The sequence below is a fragment of the Nerophis ophidion genome, linkage group LG21, assembly GCF_033978795.1.
Source record: "Nerophis ophidion isolate RoL-2023_Sa linkage group LG21, RoL_Noph_v1.0, whole genome shotgun sequence".
Classification (NCBI taxonomy): domain Eukaryota; kingdom Metazoa; phylum Chordata; class Actinopteri; order Syngnathiformes; family Syngnathidae; genus Nerophis; species Nerophis ophidion.
Window position 1 is genome coordinate 14,446,932 of NC_084631.1, and position 19,907 is coordinate 14,466,838.

General features: G+C 39.2%; 1 protein-coding gene across 1 annotated transcript in view; it reads left to right on the top strand.

Moving 5' to 3' along the window:
- Positions 1-19,907, top strand: part of si:dkey-246i14.3 (ephrin A4) — a 125,305-nt gene that overhangs the window by 73,085 nt on the left and 32,313 nt on the right. The window contains exon 2 of the mRNA XM_061881979.1: positions 16,583-16,881. Coding sequence (XP_061737963.1) covers positions 16,583-16,881 — 299 coding nt within the window. The remainder of the gene's footprint in view (positions 1-16,582; positions 16,882-19,907) is intronic.

The following is a 19,907-nucleotide window of genomic DNA, read 5'->3' on the forward strand; positions in this document are numbered from 1 at the left end:
TTCCATCCATCCATCCATTTTCTAACGCGTATTCCCTTTTGGGGTCGCGGGGGGCGCTGGCGCCTATCTCAGCTAAAATTGGGCGGAAGGCGAGGTACACCCTGGACAAGTCGCCACCTCATCACAGGGCCTAAAAGACAAGTTGTGTAGTATATTCACGATTTTATTTAAAGGGGAACATTATGACAATTTCAAAAGAGTTAAAAACAATAAAAATCAGTTCCCAGTGGCTTGTTGTATTTTTTGAATTTTTTTTCAAAATTTTACCGGTCCCGGAATATCCCTAAATAAAGCTTTAAAGTGCCTTATTTTCGCTATCTTCGAAACCACTATCCATTTCCCTGTGACGTCATACAGGGCTGCCAATACAAACAACATGGCGGTTACCACAGCAAGATATAGCGACATTAGCCCGACATTAGACTCGGATTTCAGCGGCTTAAGCGATTCAACAGATTACGCATGTATTGAAACAGATGGTCGGAGTATGAAGGCAGATAGCGAAAACGAAATTGAAGAAGAAATTGAAGCTATTGAGCGAATAGCTATTGACGCTATTCGGCCATAGCATGGGTGTACCTAATGAAGTGGCCCATAGCATGGCTGCCTTATTAGCATCGCCGTTAAAATATGCAGACCAAACGATCAGGACTTTCGCATCTTGTGACAGGAGAGCAACTTAAATACGTCGATTGGTAAGTGTTTGTTTCGCATTAAATTTGGGTATTTAGTTTCAAATGTACATACAGCTAGCGCAAATAACATGTTAGCATTGATTAGCGTAGCATGTTAGCATCGATTAGCTGGCAGTCATGCTGCGACCAAATATGTCTGATTAGCACATAAGTCAACAACATCAACAAAACTCACCTTTGTGATTTCGTTGACTTAATCGTTGCAAATGCATCTGCAGGTTATCCATACATCTCTGTGCCATGTTTGTCTTAGCATCGCCGGTAAAATGTGCAGATGTCTCCAAGGTTCCAAAAAATAGTCGAAAAAACGGAAAATAACGGAGCTGAGACGCGGTGTTTGTAATGTGAAAATGAATATGGCGGGTGTGTTACCTCGGTGACGTCATGTTCTGACGTCATCGCTAAAAGACCGATAAAAAGAAAGGCGTTAAATTTGCCAAAATTCACCCATTTAGAGTTTGGACATCGGTTAAAAAAATACATGGTCTTTTTTCTGCAACATCAAGGTATATATTGACGCTTGCATAGGTTTGGTGATAATGTTCCCCTTTAAGGACTAAATTGCAATAAGAAACATATGTTTAATGTACCGTAAGATTTTTTTTGTTTAAATAAAGCCAATGATGCCATTTTCTGTGGTCCCCTTTTATTCAGAAAAGTACCAAAAAGTATCGAAAACATTTTAGTACCGGTACCAAAATATTGGTATGGGGACAACACTAACTTCTATTGTGCAAAGTGGCGTTTGGCATTAACTGGCGTGATTATGACACCTCCACAATATTGATCCATCCTTCTTCAGGAATCAGGAACCAGAATGTGTGTTTTCTACATATTTCAATTCTTCACATCTGATACCTTCTCCATCTTGAATTTCCCTGACCCCGGTGTTTATTTATCACCATCTTTCCCCCATTCATTTTCCTCTCACGTGTTCTTTTCCCCCCTCCTGTCCTGACTCCTGGGCTTGTCTACCACCTCTCCTCCTTCTTCCATTCCACACTCTGGTTCCCCCTGGCTGACTCCCAGCGCCCCTTGTTCCCCTTTCCCTCCGCTCTGTCACCCCTCTATAAAGACTCCCACTGACAGACCTGACCCTTCCTGAGCCGCATCCGGACCCCTCGGTTTTTGTTTCTTTTTCATCCTCATGCTATCCAATGCCAGGAGAAGACTAATTAAAGTCTTTCACTCGGTTGTGCTCCTTTCTGTCTGATGGTCTGCACTCCGAGACTCTTTGGGGTCACTCATTAAAACACTTAACTTTCTTTTGCCGGGTTTTTTTGTTTTTAACCTGGTCCTTTGTATTGGGTCTTCCTAATTAGGCGAAGACGTTCTCGTTTGGAAATTCTTGCATGTAGTGCGTGCCTCGGCCTCATAGTGAGAAAGTTTGAGTTGGATATTCGTTGAGCTTCTTGATATTCTCCAAAAACAGTTTGTTTGATTTGTTTAAGTCTTAACAATGATACTTTTCTATGTCAGTCCTTTGATAGCCAGTTGATCAGTCCAGGGTCTGAAAACAGGATAAACGCTGTAAAAAAAATTAATGACTGCATGTATTTTTCAAAGATTATCGATCGATAGGATTTATTCGATTTTTGGGTTATGTGCCTATTTGTTTTTCAGACCTGACCACTACCGCTAAAGTTAAAAGTGAAAGTACCACTGATAGTCACACATGATGAAACTTTCTCTAAACAGTTTGCAATTTAGAAAATGTCTTCTGGTTGCATGGAGAAGGTCTAAAAAAACACATTTTAAAAAAGATATATATATATATACACAGTGGGGCAAAAAAGTATTTAGTCAGACATCGATTGTGCAAGTTCTCCCACTTAAATGATGACAGAGGTCTGTCATTTTCATCATAGGTACACTTCAACTGTGAAAGACAGAATGTGGAAAAAAAAATCCAGGAATTCACATTGTACAAATTTAATATAATTTATTTGTAAATTATGGTGGAAAATAAGTACTTGGTCAACCATTCAAAGCTCTCACTGATGGAAGGAGGTTTTGGCTCAAAAACTCACGATACATGGCCCCATTCATTCTTTCCTTACACGGATCAATCGTCCTGTCCCCTTAGCGGAAAAACAGCCCCAAAGCATGATGTTTCCACCCCCATGCTTCACAGTAGGTATTGTTTTCAGTATTCTTCTTCCTCCAAATACGACAAGTTGAGTTTATACCAAAATGGATACATGGATGATACAGCAGAGGATTGGGAGAATGTCATGTGGTCAGATGAAACCAAAATATAACTTTTTGGTATAAACTCAACCCGTCGTGTTTGGAGGAAGAAGAATACTGAGTTGCATCCCAAGAACACCACACCTACTGTGAAGCATGGGGGTGGAAACATCATGCTATGGGGCTGCTTTTCTGCTAAGGAGACAGGACGATTGATCCGTGTTAAGGAAAGAAGGAATGGGGCCATGTATCGTGAGATTTTAAGCCTTCCATCAGTGAGAGCTTTGAATGGTTGACCAAATACTTATTTTCCACCACAATTTACAAATAAATTATTTAAAATTCTTACAATGTGAATTCCTGGATTTTTTTTTCACATTCTGTCTCTCACAGTTGATGAAAATTACAGACCTCTGTCATCATTCTAAGTGGGAGAACTTGCACAATCGGTGGCTGACTAAATACTTTTTTGCCCCACTGTGTATATATATATATATATATATTTTTTTTTTTTTTTTTTTTTCAGAGCGCCATGTCACGTTATGGATGGAAAATTGCATGTTTAGACAATATGATTTGCCCGAGCGGCTAGGAGACACTGAGAGTAACAATCGGTAGAAAATGGATTAGAAAGGACAGATTAAAATAAATTAGTTAAAAAAAATAGATAACGTTTTTTGGGGGGGTTTTTTGTACGCTGGTGGGCCGGATCTAGCCATCGGGCCAGACTTTTGGGACCCCTGTTATACAACCCAAAATCATTGCTTAGAGTGATGAATTAGGAATGCTTTCGAGCAGAAACGCTACGTACGACTATACGGCACAAAACACGTCTATTTTATTTTTTGAAAGGGCGCAATATAGATTATAGATTATGTTTTACAGATCATCTCCAAGCTGCTTTCTGACAGTCTCTTCAAGATGTGCCGTTTTGTGAGCGGTCTTATTTACATGGCTCACCTGCGGCAGGGAATGTGGCCTGTGAAAAACCTTCTGACCGGCACCCTCTAATAACTAAAGTTCCTTGGGTGAATAATGTAAACTCACTACACAGGCATGTTTTAGCTCTTTCATGGTGGGTTTACAGACAGATATAAGTGAGGACTACTTTATATTACAAAATGGCAACAGCGGAGGATTAATGCCACATAACAAGAAGGTAGAAAAAAAGAAGAAGCCTATTAGCAAAGACTACAAAGGCGGAGGCGTGCAATTTTTCAGGACTTATGTAGATACCAATAACAGATCAGCAGGTACCAGAAGGTAAGAAAAATGGCTTTTGCATAACATTGCAAAACAAAACGCCAGAAAATATGTCTCACCCTTTACACACACACCATAATAATACTTGTATGTTTAATGCGCCGACAATCCATCCTTCATAGCTTACCAAAGTCGTACTAAAACATTTTAATAGATTTTTGAGTGCCGTGTGCAATGATGTTCAATGGAACATATATAATGTTGGTGTTGTTTATTTGAGTCATATTGCCTTCTTATTTCAGCCTACACATATTTTTTATGTTTGACTGCCATCTACTGTTCACACTTATAATTACACCATGTACCAAAAAAAATTGCTTCGAGGTCGGTAAGCCAAGCCAGAATTATTCCGTACATTAGGCGTATATATATATATATATAAGTCGCACTGTCGAGTTTTGAGGGGGAAAAAAATCATTTTTAGTGTGCCTTATAGTACAGAAAATACAGTACTTCCTAGTTCGCTGACATACTATATATAGCCTAAACAGTACTGCCATCTAATGTCTTGAAAGTTGAGATGTCCAATAATGGCTTTTTTTCCGATATTTGATAATCTGATAGTGTCCAACTCTTAACTACCGATACCGATATCAACCGATACTGATATATACAGTCGTTGAATAAACATATTATTATGCCTAAATTTGTTGTGATGCTCCTCTGGATGCATTAAACAATGTAACAAGGTTTTCCAAAATAAATCAACTCAAGATATGGAAAAAAATGCCAACATGGCACTGCCATATTTATTATTGAAGTCACAAAGTGCATTATTTTTTTTAACATGCCTCAAAACAGCAGCTTTGAATTTGGGACATGCTCTCCCTGACAGAGTATGAAGAGGTGGAGGTTGGGGGGGGGGGGGGGGGGGGGGTGTATATTGTAGCATCCCGAAAGAGTTAGTGCTGCAATGGCTTCTGGGTATTTGTTCTGTTGAGTTTATATTGTGTTACGCTGCGGATGTTCTCCCGAAATGTGTGTGTCATTCTTATTTGGTGTGGGTTCACAGTGTGGCGCATATTTGTAACAGTGTTAGAGTTGTTTATACGGCCACTCTCAGTGTTACCTGTATGGCTGTTGACCAAGTATGATTGCATTCACTTATGTGTGTGAAAAGCCATAGATATTATGCGACTGGGCCGGCACGCAAAGGCAGTGCTTTTAAGGTTTATTGGCGCTCTGTACTTCTCTCTACGTCCGTGTAAACAGCGGCATTTTAAAAAGTCATAAATTTTCCTTTTTGAAATCAATACCGAGAATTTCCGATATTACATTTTAAAGCATTTATCGACTGATAATATCGGCAGTCTGATAATATCAGACATCTCTACTTGGAAGTGCAACGGCATTGCAAATGAGACTCAAATGTAATCAGAAAACAAGATATAGCTCAGGGCGGTATAGCTCAGTTGGAAGAGTGGCTGTGCCAGCAACATGAGAGTTCCAGGTTCGATCCCCGCTTCTGCCATCCTAGTCACTGCTGAGATGTGTTTGTCAACCTTGGGCAAGACACTTTACCCACCTGCTCCTAGTGCCCCACCCACACTGGTTTTAATGTAACTTAGATATTGGGTTTCACTATGTACAGCACTTTGAGTCACTAGAGAAAAGCGCTATATAAATATAATTCACTTCACTTCATATAACAACTGGACAGCACAGTTATCATAATCAACTCATTTTTTAAATGTTACATTAAACCAACATTTGTTTACTATTCAACAATTATTAACACACAGAAAAGTACCGAAAATTGGTACTGGTATCGATTCCCAGCAACCGGGAATTATAACTACAGTTACCCATCACCTCGTTCTCACACTCAGGGTTATTAATCCCCAATCCTTGTCTTTGAAATCTGCCTACTTCCCTTCCGTCACCCTCACCTGTGCCAGGCTGCATAATTGATTGTACGCGAGCAACTCCGCTGTATGATAGCGCTGACATGGAAGCTATGGTGCCTTACTTTACTCCCCAGCTTTCTCCTCTAATGATGCTGTCTTGTCAAAGATTTGTTATTGCGCCTGAAGCCAGTCGACCTCCACTGAAGGTGTGTTTGTGCGTGCCGAGTCACGTCTGCATGCACGCTCCTGTCTCTGCCTATCTGCGGGAAAACAAGACAAGGTGATTGTACTTGAACTCCTCTCAGTGGTCTTAATTAGCATGGCTTTCTCTCACAACTATATCGCCTTACAGCATGCGGTATTACACCGGCTGTGCCGTGGTGCAGGTGTCGAAACCCCTCCGTGAGCCGCAGGTACCGACTTTCCAGGGAGGTATTTAGGAATCCCAGAGTACCCTGTTATCTCCCTAATTGCTTTCTCCCACCATTCAGTCTCCTATGACTCGGGCTGCAAAGCCTCAGTCCATTGTGTCACTTCTCAGCCCGTCTCCTTCTGACTTCCAATGATTATTTCTCCGTGTCAAAGCCAGAACCCTATCGATTTTAGGTGATATGTGACACAAGAGCCAACAGGCAATTTGAATTACATGTTCCTCTCCCAGTGCTCTACGAGTCACAACTCTGGCGTAGGCATGGGTACCGTTCACGTCTGAATCGATAAGATACGTCTTTTCAGCTGCCAGGTTGATGACGTCAAACTTCATAATCCTTGTGAAGGGGGTTGGAACCAAGCATCTTTCCCTGTCTTTCTCGCAATTTCCGGGTCTAAATTGGCTGTCAAAGTGCACCAATTTGCTGGATAAAGTCTTCTTCCTTCTAGTATCTAAGGCAGTGGTTCTCAAATGGGGGTACGCGTACCCCTGGGGGTACTTGAAGGTATGCCAAGGGGTACGTAAGATTTTTTTTCAAATATTCTAAAAATAGCAACAATTCAAAAATCCTTTATAAATATATTTATTGAATAATACTTCAACAAAATATGAATGTAAGAAATGCAACAATGCAATATTCAGTGTTGACAGCTGAATTTTTTTGTGGACATGTTCCATAAATGTTGATGTTAAAAAGATGTCTTTTTTTGTGGAGAAATGTTTAGAATTAAGTTCATGAATTGAGATGGATCTCTATTACAATCCCCAAAGAGGGCACTTTAAGTTGATGATTACTTCTATGTGTAGAAATCTTTATTTATAATTGAATCACTTTCAACAAGTTTTTAGTTACTTTTATGTCTTTTTTTCCAAATAGTTCAAGAAAGACCACTACAAATGAGCAATATTTTTGCATTGTTATACAATTTAGTAAATCAGAAACTGATGACATAGTGCTGTATTTTACTTCTGTATCTCTTTTTTTCAACCAAAAATGCTTTGCTCTGATTAGGGGGTACCGGAATTAAAACAATTTTCACAGGGGGTACATCACTGAAAAAAGGTTGAGAACCACTGATCTAAGGGAAAAGACCTTCCACCAGAACTTTTTAATTTAGAGCCCTCTTCACCAGAACTAAAGCAGTGTTTTTCAACCTTTTTTGAGCCAAGGCACATTTTCTGCGTTGAAAATTTTCGGAGGCACACCACCAGCAGAAATCATTAAAAAACAAATCTCAGTTGACAGTAAAACGTTGTCACAATTGTTGGATACGACTTAAAACCATAACCAAGCAACATAGGCCTTGTCTCAAAGCAGGTGTACTGTCACCACCTGTCACATCACGCCCTGACTTATTTTGAGTTTTCCTGTGTGTAGTGTTTTAGTTCTTGTCTTGGCTCCTATTTTGCTGGCTTTTTCTCATTGTTTGGTATTTTCCTGGAGCAGTTTCATGTCTTCCTTTGAGCGATATTTCCCGCATCTACATAGTTTTAGCAATCAAGAATATTTCAGTCATATTTATCCTTCTTTGTAGGGACATTGTCATGTCATGTTCGGATGTACATTGTTGGCGCCGCCTTTGCTCCTTAGTAAGTCTTTGCTGTCGTCCAGCATTACATTTTTGTTTACTTCGTAGCCAGTTCAGTTTTAGTTTCGTTCTGCATAGCCTTCTCTAAGCTTCAATGCCTTTTCTTAAAGGGCACTCGTATTTTGTTTATTTTTGGTTAAAGCATTAAACACCTTTTTACCTGCACACTGTGTCCCGCTGTTCCCGACATCTACATGTACAAAGCAATTAGCTACCGGCTGCCACCTACTGATATGGAAGAGTATTACACGGTCACTGCCGAGCTCTAGACAGCACGACACATAATAACAACACATCATTTGCAGACTATAATTACTGGTTTGCAAAAAATATTTTTAAGCCAAATAGGTGAAAATACATAATCTCCCACGGCACACCAGACTGCATCTCACGGCCGCGGCACAGTGGTTGAAAAACACTGCTCTAGACAGCACCGACACTCAAAAACAACACATCATTTGCAGACTATAATTAGATTTCAAAAAATATTTTTTACCCCAAATAGGTGAAATTAGATAATCTCCCACGGCATACCAGACTGTATCTCACATGGTTGAAAAACATTGAACTAAAGAATTCTACGACATGGAAGTTGTAGAATTCAGGCCAACTTTATACTTCATCTTCCTCGCTCTTCAAAACTAGTTTTTAGTTTTTTGGTTGTTTAATTGTGGCCATGTCAGTCATTAGTTTTCTAATGACTGACGAGATAAGGACCGATATGGATATGCTACCTTTGTGAGTGTTAATAGATATAACTTCATCCATCCATCCATTTTCTACCGCTTGTCCCTTTTGGGGTGGCGGGGGGTGCTGGGGCCTACCTCAGCTGCATTCGGGCAGAAGGCAGAGTACACCCTGGACAAGTCGCCAAACAATTCTAGTTGTACACGCAGAAATATATGTGAAATATGATATTGCAACACGTTTAAAGGCCTACTGAAATGAGATTTTCTTATTTAAACGGGGCTATCAGGTCCATTCTATGTGTCATACTTTATCATTTTGCGGTATTGCCATATTTTTGCTGAAAGGATTTAGTAGAGAACATCCATGATAATGTTCGCAACTTTCGGTTGTAAGAGAAAAGCCCTGCCTCTACCGGAAGTCGCAGACGATGACGTCACATTGTTTTTAATGGTAGCCTCCAACAAAAAGTGCTATTCGGACCGAGAAAACAACAATTTTGTCATTAATTTGAACGAGGATGAAAGATTTGTGTTTGATGGAGACGGACTACAAAAAATTAAAATAAAAACGATTGAATGGGACAGATTCCGATGTTTTTAGAGACATTTACTAGTTTAATTCTAGGAAATCCCTTATCTTTCTATTGTGTTGCTAGTGTTTTAGTGAGTTTAATATTACCTGATAGTCGGAAGGGTGTCTCCACGGGTGTCTGGACGCGCAGTGTCTCAGGGAAGTCGACGGCAGCTATGGACGGCACAAGCTCAGCTTTTCTCCGGTAAGAACTGACTTTTTAACCACAATTTTCTCACCGAAACCTGCTGGTTGGCATTTGGTAGGGATCCATGTTCTCTTGACCATGCTCTGATCCATAGGAAAGTTTCACCTCCAGGAATTTTAAACAAGGAATCACCGTGTGTTTGTGTGGCTAAAGCTTCCCAACTCCATCTTTCTACTCTGACTTCTCCAATATTAATTGAACAAATTGCAAAAGATTCAGCAACACAGATGTCCAAAAAACTGTATCATTATGCCGTTAAAGCAGGCGACATTTAGCTGTGTGTGTGTGCAGCGTTCATACTTCCTAAAAACCTGTGACGTCTTGCGTACACGTCATCATTACACGACGTTTCGAAGACGAAACTCCCGGGAAATTCAAAATTGTAATTTAGTAAACTAAAAAGGCCGTATTGGCATGTGTTGCAATGTTAATATTTCATCATTGATATATAAACTTTCAGACTGCGTGGTGGGTAGTAGTGGGTTTCAGTAGGCCTTTAAGTTCATTAATAATTCCTGTTGGTGAAGAGGAGTACAGGGTGGGAAGGGAAGGGACCTTTGTACTTTGCTATGAGTTATTTCTTGAATGTATTTATTTCCCGTCTTTATAAAAGTGCTGGTACCCGGAACTTTTTTTGGCCCCATGCTGGCTTATTTTGCATTCGTACTCCGTAAAAAAAAAAGCATAAGACAAGTCGCCACTTCATCGCAGGGCCAACACAGATAGACGGACAACATTCACACACTAGAGCCAATTTAGTGTTGCCAATCAACCTATCCCCAGGTGCATGTCTTTGGAAGTGGGAGGAAGCCAGAGTACCTGGAGGGAACCCACGCAGTCACGGAGAGAAGATGCAAACGCCACACAGAAAGATCCCGAGCCTGGGATTGACCCCAGGACTACTCAGGACCTTCGTATTGTGAGGCACATGCACTAACCCCTGGGTCCACCGTGCTGACCTAAATATAAATTTTTTTGAATGTCGAAATAAAAATCAAATATTATTATCAAAAAGCAATTTTAAATATACTTTTTTTTTGGCTAATAATATCCCATTTGTATTGCTACATTTAAAATTTAGCTGTTTTCCAGTTGTTATTCCTTATTTTATAACTGACTTCTGAGGCTCAAATAAAGTTAGTGTGTTGGTGAGTCAGTTCCGTCATTACTAAATCTAATCTTTTTTTGCGACCTACAAAGTGTGAATAATTTAATAATGTTTAATTGTAACTCGCATCTTAGTTGTAGTTTTCATGAACAAATTTGGAGGTATTGAAATTGCCATTTAAAATCGCAAATGCATGTCAATAGCAAAGCCCATGTACAAAACTCCAAGTTTGGACGTTGTGTAAATGGTAAAAAAAAAAAACAGAATACAATGATTTGCAAATCCTTTTCAACTTATATTCAATTGAATAGACTGCAAAGACAAGATACTTAATATTCGAAATGAGAAACATATATATTTTTTTTTGTAAAGAATCATTAACTTAAAATTTAATGGCAGCAACACATTGGGAAAAAAAAATCCAGTGTGTTACATGGCCTTTCCTTTTAACAACACTCAGTAAACGTTTGGAAACTGAAGAGACCAATTTTTGAAGCTTTTCAAGTGGAATTCTTTCCCATTCTTGCCTGATGTACAGCTTAAGTTGTTCAACAGTTCGGGGTCTCCGTTGTGGTATTTTAGGCTTCATATTAGGGACGGTGTGGCGCAGTGGAAGAGTGGCTGCGTACAACCCGAGGGTCCCTGGTTCAATCCCCACCTAGTACCAACCTCGTCATGTCCGTTGTGTCCTGAGCAAGACACTTCACCCTTGCTCCTGATGGGTGCTGGTTAGCGCCTTGCATGGCAGCTCCCTCCGTCAGTGTGTGAATGTGTGTGTGAATGGGTAAATGTGGAAGTAGTGTCAAAGCGCTTTGAGTACCTTGAAGGTAGAAAAGCGCTATACAAGTACAACCCATTTATTTATCATTTATATTGCACCACACATTTTCAATGGGAGACATGTCTGGACTACAGGCAGGCCTGTCTAGTACCCACACTTTTTCTTACTATGAAGCCACGCTGTTGTAACACGTGGCTTGGCATTGACTTGCTGAAATAAGCAGGGGCGTCCATGATAACGTTGCTTGGTTGACAACATATGTTATGTTGAAGAGGTTAATTTAGCCTACTGACGTGTATTTGTAAATGGTTGATTTATATAGGCTAGTAAGTAGGGGTGTGGGAAAAAATCGATTCGAATACGTTGTGCGATTCAGAATCGATTCTCTTTTTTTTTTTAAATGGATTTTTTTTTCTTTTTTTAATCAATCCAACAAACCATTACACAGCAATACCATAATAATGCAATCCAGTTCCAAAACCAAACCTGACCCAGCAACACTCAGAACTGCAATTGAAAGGAGACACAAACACGACACAGAACAAACCAAAAGTAGTGAAACAAAAATGAATATTATCAACAACATTATCAATATTAGTTATAATTTAAGCATAGCAGTGATTAAAAATCCCTCATTGACATTATCATTAGACATTTATAAAAAGAAACAACAATAGTGTCACAGTGGCTTACACTTGCATCGCATCTCTTAAGCTTGACAACACACTCTGTCCAATATTTTCACAAATGGTAAAATAAGTCATATTTTTGGTTCGTTTAATAGTTAAAACAAATTTACATTATAGCAATCAGTTGATAAAACATTGTCCTTTACAATTATGAATGCTTTTTTTTTTTTAAATCTACTTCTCTGCTTGCATGTCAACAGACTGGGGTAGATCCTGCTGAAATCCTATGTATTGAATGAATAGAGAATCCTTTTGAATCGGAAAAATATAGTTTTTGAATCGAGAATTGCGTTGAATTGAAAAAATCGATACATTATCGAATCGCGACCCCAAGAATCGATATTGAATCGAATCGTGGGACACCCAAGGATTCGCAGCCCTACTCGTAAGGTAAAGTTTTGTACCTGACAAGTTTGGGCTACCTTGCTTCTGCAGCCTTCATCAGAGGTGTCACGTGATGTTAGCGTGACGTTGTCTGTGACGTGTTATATGGATTGTTCCATCCCACCTGAAGTGGTGGGATGGCGGCGTCCCCTGGTGCGCGCCGGGGGTAGGGCGGACCGCCCCCTGTCTTCTGGATGTTTACTAAACGGCCGAGGCTAAAGGTAAGGTAAAGTTTTGTCAGGTACAAAACTTTACCTTACTAGCCTATAAAAATCAACCATTTATAAAGACAACATATGTTGCTCCAAAACCTGTTTGTACCTTTCAGCATTAATGGTGCCTTCACAGATGTGTAAGTTACCCATTCCTTGGGCACTTATACGCCCCATACCATCACAGATGCTGGCTTTTCAACTTTGCGCCTATAACAGTCCAGATGGTTCCTCTTTGGTCCGTAGGATACAACATCCACCGTTTCCAAAAACTATTTGAAATGTGTACTCTTCAGACCACAGAACAATTTTCCACTTTGTATCAGTCCATCTGAGATGAGCTCGGTCCCAGCAAAGCCGGCAGCTATTCTGGGTGTTGTTGATAATGGCTTTTGCTTTGCACAGTAGAATTTTAACTTGCACTTATAGATGTAGCAACAAACCTTAAAGTTAAAGTACCAATGATTGTCGTCAACACACGAGGTGTGGCGAAAATATTCTCTTCATTTGACCCATCACCCTTGATCACCCCCTGGGAGGTGATGGGAGCAATGGGCAACAGCAGTGGCTGTGCCCGGGAATTATTTTTGGTGATTTAACCCCCAATTCCAACCCTTGATGCTTAGTGTTAAGCAGGGAGGTAAGAGGTCCCATTTTTATAATCTTTGGTATGACTCGGCCGTAGTTTGAACTCACAACCTACCGATCTCAGAGCGGACACTCTGTAGTTACTGACAGTGGTTTCCTGAAGGGTTCCTGAACCCATTTGGTGATATCCTTTACACACTGATGTCATTTTTTGATGCCTGGGGGATCGAAGGTCCGTAATATCGCTTAAGTGCAGTGATTTCTCCTGATTCTCCAAACCTTTTGATGATATTACGGACCGTAGATAATGAAATCCCTGATTTCCTTGCAATAGCTTGTTGAGAAATGGTGTTCTTAAACTGTTGGACAATTTGCTCATGCATTTGTTTACAAAGTGGTGACCCTCGCTCCATCCTTGTTTGTGATTTGTCTTGGAAGCTGCTTTATACCCAATCAGGACACCCACCTGTTCCCAATTAGCCTGTTAACCTGTGGGATGTTCCAAATAAGTGTTTGATGAGCATTCCTCAGCTTTCTCAGTCTTTTTTGCCACTTGTGACAGCTTTTCTGAAACACATTGCAGGCATCTAATTGCAAATGAGCTACTATTTGCAAAAAAAAAAAAACAAAGTTTTCCAGTTTGAACGTTTAAGTATCTTGTCTTTGCAGTCTATTCAACTGAATATAGGTTGAAAAGGATTTGCAAATCATTGTATTCTGTTTTTATTTACCATTTACACAACATGCCAACTTCACTGGTTTTGGGGTTTGTACACAAGCTGGACATGTAATAAGCTAGCACTTTTTTGGGGGAAAAGTGAAACCTTACCTCACATTCATTATAGTATATATATATATATATATATATTTTTTTTGTCAATTTCGTTTTTGCCATTGAAAATTGCAACATTCCCTACAGGTAGTTTGGCTGAGTCCGCTCTCAGTCCTGCTGGAGTGATCAGCAACTGCCGAAGTGATTAACTTTAATATGGCGTAGCATATTACCGTTCAAGTTTACGTGAACCGGTGCCCTGTAGGATTGCCGGCAATCGGTTGGTACCAAAAAAGTATCCGGATTCGGTACTCATCCTTACTCTCATGGATAAATAGCCTCTGCCAAATATGAGCAGCTATTAATTTCAAACAAGGTAAACTAATGTTAACATTCATTTCCATTAGCAATATAATGTTCTTTAAATGTGCTCTGTAAATACTCCAGTTGTGTGTTGTTTACAAAAGCAAATAACATCGGCCTTAACAGATAGTGTCCCGATTTTAGTATGTACAGTATCAGTAAAAAAACACGAGCCTCCGATTATATCGATTATTTGTGCAAAGATGCACAGCCATTAAACATCTAAATGTCCTCCGATAAGCGCACAAAGTTGGTCTTTTCTTGTATTTTAGTCAAGTCCTGTACAAAAGGTAGATATGGTAGGCTATAGGCCTATTGGAAATAGCAGCTGCACGACAGCTAAGCACACTATAGCACACAAGCTGGACATGTAATAAGTGTCCTTCATTGAACAATATTGCAGTCTAAAACAGCACATTTGTCAATATAAACAACTATCAAATAATAACATTTGCATATTACTTATTTGTAGAAAGTATCCAGTAACAAACGTGTCTGCATCATTCAGCTGCATCAAAAGCCTAATGAATTATTGTAATCATTATGTGTCACCCAAAAAAAGCAAACTTGAATTACCACTCCACTTCAATGTAATCAAAGATAGCTTAAAGGCCTACCTACTGAAACCCACTACTACCGACCACGCAGTCTGATAGTTTATATATCAATGATGAAATATTAACATTGCAACACATGCCAATACGGCCTTTTTAGTTTACTAAATTGCAATTTTAAATTTCCCGGGACTTTCCCGGGACGTTGTGTAATGATGACGTGTACGCGTGACGTCACGGGCTGTTATGAATATGAGCGCTGCACACACACGCAGCTAAAAGTCGTCTGCTTTAACGGCATAATTACACAGTTTTTTGGACATCTGTGTTGCTGAATCTTTTGCAATTTGTTCAATTAATATTGGAGAAGTCAAAGTAGAACAATGGAGTTGGGAAGCTTTAGCCTTTAGCCACACAAACACACGGTGATTCCTTGTTTAAATTCACAGAGTTGAAACTTTACTATGGATCACAGCGGACATGGATCCCGACCACTTGTCAACCAGCAGGTTTCGGTGAGAAAATTGTGGTTAAAAAGTCGCCACTTACCGGATATCAGCTGAGCTTGCGCATCCCGTACAGCTGCCGTCGACTTCCCCGAGACACTGCACGTCAACACCCGTGGACGTACACTTCCGACTATCAGGTACTGTTAAACTCACCAAAACATTAGCAACACAATAGGAAGATAAGGGATTTCCCAGAATTATCCTAATAAATATCTCTAAAAACATATGAATCCGTCTCAATGCAACGCGATTGCAATCGCGTTTTTTTTTTTTTCCAGTCCGTCGCTATCAATATCCTCAAACACGAATCTTTCATCCTCGCTCAAATTAATGGAGAAATTGTCGTTTTTTCGGTTCGATTAGCTGTTTTTTTTAGAGGCTACCATTAAAATCAATGTGACTATATGAGGAGCCATCATCATGTGACGTCATCTTCTGCGACTTCCGGTAGAGGCAGGGCTTTTCTCCAGGTGCGAAATTTATCTTGGATGTTCTCTACTAAATCCTTTCAGCAAAAATATGGCAATATCGCGAAATGATCAAGTATGACACATAGAATGGACCTGCTATCCCCATTTAAATAAGAAAATCTCATTTCAGTAGGCCTTTAAGTCCATTCCAGGTAATAAGTAAATTAGTGTTTTTTCCTACCTACCAGTTTTATATGTTTGAGTAACTTCACTCAAACATACAAAATAACAAAAGTATGTGCTATGATTTGTGCTGATATCGTACCAGATTGATATCATTATCGACCAATACTTAAGGCTCCAATATATGTATGGTATCGGACGTGAAAAAGTTGTATTAGGACAACCCTATTAACAGCACGGCTGTAGGCAACCTCATAATGTCGCTTTTGTATTCACTCCACAAGATGGCGTTGGCTGTATTTGAAGCAGCGTTATCTACCTCTGCATGCACTTTAAAGTGTTGCTATCCAGTTGTTGCCATACTATGCAAATGACTGATCAGTGCAAATATTGCTGACTAAGCAGTTAGCTTGCCAACACTGTTACTGTACAACATCGGTTGTGTTGCTGCTGTGTTGCTCAATATATTTGAGGGTTAGAATTCCCTTTGCACTTTCTCATGCAGTCCACATGATTCTATCAGTTAAGAAAGGACTTGTCATTGCAGGTTGACAACAGGGGCACTGTCCATCCAGGTGAGCCTGAACGACTACCTGGACTTCTACTGCCCGCACTATCCCACCAAGCAGTCCCTGGGCGCCAAGGAGCCAGAGACCCTGGCCCTCTACCTGACCGAGGAGGCGTCTTTCCAGGGCTGCGTGGAGAACAAGGTGGCCATCAAGCGGTGGGAATGCAACACCCCCGACGCCCCTTTTGGACCTGTGCGCTTCTCGGAGAAAGTCCAAAGATTCACCCCCTTCTCTCTGGGATTTGAGTTTTTGCCAGGACACCACTACTATTATAGCTGTAAGTAGTGTGTGTGTGTGTGTGTGTGTGTGTGTGTGTGTGTGTGTGTGTGTGTGTGTGTGTGTGTGTGTGTGTGTGTGTGTGTGTGTGTGTGTGTGTGTGTGTGTGTGTGTGTGTGGGTGCGTGCGTGCGTGCGTGCGTGCGTGCGTGCGTGCGTGCGTGCGTGCGTGCGTGCGTGCGTGCGTGCGTGCGTGCGTGCGTGCGTGCGTGCGTGCGTGCGTGCGTGCGAGTATGAAGGCTTGCCATTGTTTATAATTACGTTGAGTCTTGCTGATCTATTGAAGAAGAAATGCCAAGCTTGAGTAAACTCTAACATAACTGTCCATAATCAAGTTTATCTAATTTCTCTAATTACATACACATATATATATATATATATATATATATATATGTATGTTTGTGTATGTATATACATGTGTGTGTGTATATATACACATGTATGTGTATATACAGTATACACATTTATGTTTATAGATACACATAAATGTGTATATATACACATTTATGTGTATGTATGTGTGTCTATATACATAAAGACACACGTATACATATGTGTGTCTACATGTATATACATATGTACATAGATGTATGTATGTGTGTATATGTATATGTACATATATACATAGATGTGTATATATGTGTGTTTTTGTATGTGTATATATGTATGTATATGCATATAAGTGTGTGTGCGTATTTATATGTATATGCATATAAACACACGTATTTATGTGTGTATATATTGATATAAATTACTTTTTATTTATATATAAATATATACATATACATACATATATATATATATATATATATATATATATATATATATATATATATGTATATATAAGTATATCAACTTTACATTCTGAAATATTAGAGTAGTCATCTTATATTTGAGTCAGCCTCCACTGACTTTAAACTGCCTTTTTTTTTAAGATATATTTTGTACTGTGTATTGTAAAATATAATGTTGTCTCACAATACAGCCTCCACTGACCTTAAACTAACTTAAAAAAAAATAAAAACACTTTGTTTAAGATATGCTTTGCATTGTAAATTTTAGAATATACTGTATTTTTCAGACTATAAGTCGCAGTCTTCTCCACAGTCCAGCGGGGGGCCAAACCAAAAAAAATAATAATAATAATTATTCATTTATTTTTTTCATTTACATTTTTTTTTTTAATTGTTTGGCCAACTCTCACCCCCGGCCAAACTACAAAAAAAAACGCGACTTATAGTCCGAAAAATAAAGTATGCGGTCATCTTATATTCGAGTCAGCCTCCACTGACTTTACAGTAAACCCACTTTATATATATATATATATATATATATATATATATATATATATATATATATATATATATATATATATATATATATATATATATATATATATATGTGTATATATATATATATATATATATATATATATATAATATATTGGACTGTATATTCTGAAATACAGCAGTGGTTTTGAAGGTGAAAAGTAGAGGAAGAATGGCAGCTCAAAGACGTTTAATCGGCTGTCAAGGCATTTTTCCTCCTGGCGTCAGTCCAAGCAAGGCGTGGAGGAAAGGAGTGTAGTGAATAGATGGAGTGGAGCGGTGACAAAAAGAGTCAAAGACGAACTTTGGAGATCAATACAGACAGACAGGAAAGATGGACACATTGTGACAGGAAGAAGAAGAAAGGAGGACAAGTATCTGCATGAGTGTGGAGGGCAGGACAAAGCAGCATTGTTGTTGATGGCATAAATGTACAGTACACACACTCTGCAGGCTTTTGTGCTGCAGAGAAAAGCAACAATAGGAGACCCTGCCACAACCCCTCTTCCTGGCTGCACCACTTTGACCTGCGAGTGTTTGTTTGGTCCACATTGCGATAAAGTTGGTCCAAATATTTGTGTGCTGATAGAACCCCCATCTCTCCAGGCCGTGTTAAACAACAACACACTAATTCCATTATTGGCCTCAGTCTGAGCACACTCTGTGGTTGCTGCCTCCCACACTTCCTGATTGGGCCTTTTAAGCAGAAATATGGGAACATTTTAACTTAAACATATTTAAAATACTTTTTAATGGCATGTGTGAGGCCGATGCCTATAGCAGCCTGGGTTTTCTGACTCTGGACCAGCCTGGACCACCATCATGAACATGTTCACTGTTGCTCACAAAGGTTATGAAAAATATAAACAGTAGGGATGCAAATAAAGTTGTTTCCCTTATTAACTTTTGTGAAATGAAAGGAGTACAAACAGGGCACGAAGTAAAGGGGGAATTATTTTTATAACATGTTCAACTTCAATTATTGGCTATGTTTTTATCGCAATTAATATGGAGTTAAAATAGTTTCCCGTTATTGGATGCCTATTGAACCATCCATCCATCGATTTTCTACTGCTTGTCCCGTTCGGGGTCGCGTGGGGTTGCTAGAGCCTATCTCAGTTGCATTCGGGTGGAAGACGGGGTAACCCCTGGACAAGCCGATGCGTATTGATATTCCCTTAAATGTAAAAACATTGTTAAAAGCATATATACATACATATATATATATATATATATATATATATATATATATATATATATATATATATATATATATATATATATATATATTTAAATATATACATATTAATCATATATATACATACACTGTTTCCATATGAGTTGGGATATTGTGTTAGATGTAAATATAAACAGAATACAATGAATTGCAAATCCTTTTCAACCCATATTCAGTTGAATGTACTCATAAACTTTTTTTTTTGCAAATAAAAATTAACTTAATATTTCATGACTGCAACATGTGCCAAAGTAGTTGGGAAAGGGCATGTTCACCACTGTGTTACATCACCTTTTCTTTTAACAACACTCAATAAACGTTTGGGAATTGAGGAAACTAATTGTTGAAGCTTTGAAAGTGGAATTGTTTCTTATTCTTGTTTTATGTAGAGCTTCAGTCGTTCAGCAGTCCGGGGTCTCCGCTGTCGTATTTTATGCTTCATAATACACCGCACATTTTCCAT